At 36.3% G+C, this 5541-nt stretch overlaps 1 protein-coding gene across 1 annotated transcript; it reads left to right on the forward strand.

Annotated features, from left to right (window-relative positions):
- The first annotated feature begins 503 nt into the window (after positions 1 to 503).
- On the forward strand, positions 504 to 1445 carry LOC107677076 (olfactory receptor 6N1-like). Its single transcript, XM_016471862.1, has one exon. It carries the CDS (start codon positions 504 to 506, stop codon positions 1443 to 1445), a length of 942 nt encoding a protein of 313 aa, XP_016327348.1.
- Positions 1446 to 5541: the final 4096 nt, after the last annotated feature.

Here is a 5541-nt window from a genome sequence, read left to right on the forward strand (position 1 = left end):
CAAACATGACATTTACAAATATAAAGCATATTGCAGAGAATAAAAACATACAAAACAAATACAATGTGAAATACTGTATATAATAATGTTATTACAGTGTAGCTAGACATTTACATACCGCAAAAGTAATTAACAACTGCACTCAAAGAACAGGGTTTGCAAAAATGAATAATATTATTTAATGACAACATTTATACGTGAGTGCTTATTTGCACATTACTTTCATGACGTTTGATACTGTATAGTTTGACATATTTTTAAAACGATTCTCAAGAGAGATTTTTTGTTACAAGTGTTCGTAAACAAGGCAATTAGCATGAGACCAGTCTCCATATATATCAGACCAAATCAACCTTTTACACAACACTCTGTCAAACATACAAACAGAGACTGTGGTAAGATATATCTCATTCAACCTTTAATTTCAAATTAACTTACAAATAATTGTATTCTAATTAATGAATAATGATAGCATTATAATAAGTCTTTGCATATTATTCCAGATGCAGCCACCACTGGAGAATGAGTCCATTGTCTTAGTATTTACACTCTCTGGACTAAATGAAATGATGGGAAACAGATTTGTGTTTTTTTCTTTGACTGCACTGTATTATCCATTAATCGTGTTGTGTAATGTGATCATTATTTACACTGTAATCTCGCATAAGAAGCTTCATGAGCCAATGTATGTATTTATATGTAATTTGTGTATGAATGGACTTTTTGGCACAGCTGGATTCTACCCTAAATTCATGTATGATTTATTATCCCAATATCACTTGATTTCTTATGTTGGATGTTTGATTCAGATATTTGTCATTTATTCATATGTTCTGTGTGACTTTTCAACATTAACAGTGATGGCATATGACAGGTATGTGGCAATATGTAGACCACTGGAGTATCATTCAGTAATGACCAATCAGAGAATACTTGAATGCATCCTTTTCTGCTGGCTTTCTCCATTTTTTTGCATGTGTGTTTTAATTGTAGTAACATCAAGGCTAACCTTATGTGGCTCTAGTATTGAAAAGCTATATTGTGAAAACTGGTCAGTTGTTAAACTTTCCTGTTTTTCTACAACAGTAAATAATGTGATTGGGTATGTAATCATTATTATATATTTTGGACATGCAGTATTGATATTTTGCTCATACATTCACTTGATTGGAAAATGCAGAAAGTCAACAGAGGGCAGAAACAAATTCATACAAACATGTGTACCACATCTGCTTGCACTGCTCAATGTGACTGTTGCATTGCTGTTTGATGTGCTGTACACTCGGTATGGTTCTAGGAGTATGCCACAAGATTTGCGTAATTTCATGGCACTAGAATTTCTACTTGTTCCTCCCATGTTAAATCCCCTTATTTATGGACTAAATCTGACAAAACTACGGAAGGAAGTAATGAGACTTTTTAAAAAAAGAAGCAGAAATATTTGAGTACATTTTTGTTTGTTAAAATATAGATTTTTGTTATCTTAAACATTATTGTATTATACTTGTATTATAGACCTCCCCCCCATTTTGTTGAAATCAATGTACAATTTGTGATGACTAGTAGGTTTTTTTCTTGTGCTTTTTGTCATATGTATTAAACTATATTGACTTAGCTTAACTGTCACATGTTGATGATGATGACTTTTTTTTACTGTATCAATGATATATTTGTTGTGAGGAAACAATGCAAGCCATTGATGCACCACGTTACTAATATGTGTAAATTAAATTTAAAAAATGTCCAAAGTGTGTGGCAAAAGTATAACAAATGACATTAGAACTGAAATAAAACTTTTGAAACTGTTCGTTATCTTTGTTTTACAGACCACCTGATTATCTTTTTCATTTTTAGAAAGTTTGAAAATCACTTCTCTTATTTTAAGGTTGTCTGAGTAATTCTAGATGTCTCTAAACAAAAGTTTAGGGAAGTAATTAAAATTTTTTACATTTTCACATTGCCCTCACAAACTGCTTTCTATGCAGTGACTGAATAATTACTTTTCCTAAACTTTTCTCCTTATGTAATGTAGCGCCCATACCTTTTTTAACAGCTTAGTAAGGAGCAGCACCAGGTTCAGTATACTAATGTCTAAGAGATTATGCATTAAGTCTGATGTCACTGAATGAAGACATTTACTCTTAGAAAGTTGTTTAGAATTAAAATAAACTACTTTTCTTCGATGAGTTACTGATTAATTCACTGTATTTACTCAGCTCAATCGCTCCAAACAGCCCCGTTCGTTTCTCTCCCCTTCTCCCTCTCAACCACTCACATTTTCCCATTTCCCAGGGAGGGAGGATCTTAACACAAACAAATGAAAATAAAGCCCATTCTAACTTGTAGGGCAAAAGCATGTTTTTCACATGTGCCCAATATTCAAACTTACTAAAGATAACGGCATTCTTAAAGACACACATATTTTGTGACTCTGTATATGAGGAGTTATACTCCATTATCATTTCAGCACTGCATGAGAGACTAAAAGAAACAAAACAACAGTAAATGAAATTATATTACCCACTACAGTCTAGAATTATATTCTAGTGGGTTACATGCTCCCCGTTCTAAACATCTCATGACCCCATGAGTTTACTTCTCTACATGTTAACTCTAACTCTGGGCTCCATATAAGCACTTACTTGAGCACACTGAGTACAATGTGCCATGGAGTGACACTACAGGGGTTCCATTCCTCTATGAACCGGGGTTAAAGGTCTCTTTTGGGGCAAGAATAAACAGTCTATATATGTCTCTGGTAGCATTATCTATGCCAGGCTCCCCCCTTCTAAACCAGGATCTCTTGGTTCTTCTGTAATTTGAAAGGAGAGTTCTCTATGGTAGTGTTTCCCAACCTTTTTTCTGCCACGGCAGATTATTATTGATAAATAATAAATCCCACAGCACACAACTAAGCACTGAACTACAAAAAAAAATACAAAGGGGGGATTTTTTTTTGTTTTTTTAATTAATTAAAGACTGCAATGTCAGAGATGATATTATGGCTTTATCAGACACTTGCACTTAACATTTTATGAAAATCTAGCTCAAATGGAGTTAACAAGGTTTTTGACCAGCAAATGATGGCAATATGTGTTTTGTCATTAGAACAGCCGCATCTGAAGCAGTGAGTGCATCGCATTATGTTTTCATCAACTTACAGGTTATAAAGTTTATTGTAGTTATATGGGAGCTCAGATTTTCTTGTTCTTTAATACACTTTGCCAAAATCTCATAATATAAAAGATGAAGCGCTATGCACAGGATATTTAAAACGTACAAAAGTATATTGGTTACTAGACGGCAAAAGACTCTTCTCCGCTCTTCAAATACACACACAAAAAAAAAAAAAAAAAACATTAGCCTTTACATACATAGTGTTTCTTGAGTAAAGGAAATGCTGTACTTATTCAAACATCAGTTCTTTATTTACCCTTGCATTGCGAACAAGCGGAGATCCATATCCCGACTGTGTGCGACGTTTCATTCTGAATGGAGGCGGGTGGAGTTTTGAGGTTTCGCTCACAGTTTGAAGATCCAATGGAGTTACGAGGTTTAGTCACAAGCTCTTTTGAATGCTTTTCATTGGTAACATTTTTGTAAAACCCTCACACAGACCAAAGAAAGACCAATAGCACTAATTTAAAATAATAATAATGAAATTTAATAGAGATAGGAAGTTTGGATAATTTTCCACATTTTCCACTAGTGTGCTCGGTTGGGAAACACTGCTTTATGGCCTCCTTCTGTTAAAATTGGTTCAGCCATTTCTGCATGGGATTTATCCAATTCATCTCCATGGCAAACCGTGTCCTCCACCACAGCAGATCCATCCTGTGCATCACTCTTTGGCTTGGGCTGTCTCTCTACCCTATCCGGGTAGTAATACCACAGATCATCCTCCTCACTTCCAGAATAAGTCCTTGGTTCACCTTCAGTCAGTGCCACTTAACCATTTTCTTTGTTTTCTCTCCACAGATCATGTCCTGGTCTCCGGTGGTGCAAAAACTTTCCTTTGCTCTTCAGGAACAGACAACCTCACTTCATCCCCAACAAGTAAGAGGTGATCTCTATGTAGAGTCCTTACACTTCCAATCCCTGATTCAGATTTCAGATGGTATACAGGTAAGTTCTTCAGCTTTTCCACCACCAGGTAGGGTACCGAATTCCAGTTGTCGATGAGGTTGTGCTTTCCAGTCAATGTCAATATTTTTTTATCAGCACCCGATCTCCCACTGCCAGAGTCTGATGTTTTGCTTGCTTGTCCTACAACCGTTTGTTCCTCTGTTGACTTTTCAGAGCAGTTTCAGTTGCTTACTGATACGCTCTCTGCAACTCTGACTTCATTCTTTTCACATATTGGTGATGATTTCTGGCTCCCACTCCATGAGGCAATGTCCCGAAACACAGATCCACTGGCAAACAAGCCTCCCTTCCGAAAAGCAGATAATACAGCAAATGCCCAGCGGCCTCATTCTAAGTACTGTTGTAAGCATGTACTAATTGATTAATGTGTTGACTCCATCTGCTTTTCTCTGCACGGTCCAGTGTACCAAGCATGGAAATATGCGTTCTGTTGAAACTTTCAGGCTGTGGGTCACCTTGGGGATGGTAGGGAGAATTCCTTGATTTTCGTATCCCAAGCATTCTCACCAGCTCCTTTATGAGACCACTTTCAAAATCCCGTCCCTGGTCTGAATGGATATGGGATGGTAAGCCGTAGCAAACAAAGAATTTGTCACAGTATTTTTGCCACTGTTAGAGCTTTCTGATATTTAGTTGCAAATGCTTGGGTGTAACGGATGAAGTGGTCGATGACGACTAGTACACTACCCATAATTTTTGAGTCGGGTTCAACTGACAAGAAGTCGATGCACACTAAGTCAAAAGGCCCACTGCTGGTCATGTGGTGTAAAGATGCAACATTCTTGGGTATTGTCTTACATGCTATACAACGGCCACAATTCTTGACATACTACTCAATGTATGCGGACATTCTAACCCTCTGGGGTTCGAGGGTGTTTTGGGGCCAGTGGTGGAAAGAGTACTGAAAAAATATACTCAAGTAAAAGTACCATTACCTTCCAAAAAATGTAGTGCGAGTAGAGTAAAAGTACTTGTCCATAAAAACTACTTGAGTAAGAGTAAAAGAGTAGCCTATTTAAAAGTACTCATGAGTATTGAGTAGTGAGTACTGAGCTGTGGATTCTACCCCCTCATAATAAACGCTGTACACCGCAATTTATACATTTTAAAAACGTTGTACAATCTGTAATTCACATTATCTTGTTTGTCATAAAGAATGAAGAATATCTTTCATCCAGCAGTTTTACTTTTGACTGCCAACTCTTTAAAATACATCAAAACAGCACGGAAACAGAATTCAGTTGAAGATCTATCCAATCACGTTGATGGATACAAATAAAATTAAAAAGCATGTAACGACCACAAACGGAGGAAAATAGTGGAGGAAAAGTACCGATACATCACTTAAAATGTACTCAAGTAAAAGTAAAAGTACACCATTTTTAAACTACTCAA

Source organism: Sinocyclocheilus anshuiensis, unplaced genomic scaffold (genome assembly GCF_001515605.1).
Source record: "Sinocyclocheilus anshuiensis isolate Anshui unplaced genomic scaffold, SAMN03320099.WGS_v1.1 scaffold24, whole genome shotgun sequence".
Classification (NCBI taxonomy): Eukaryota; Metazoa; Chordata; class Actinopteri; order Cypriniformes; family Cyprinidae; genus Sinocyclocheilus; species Sinocyclocheilus anshuiensis.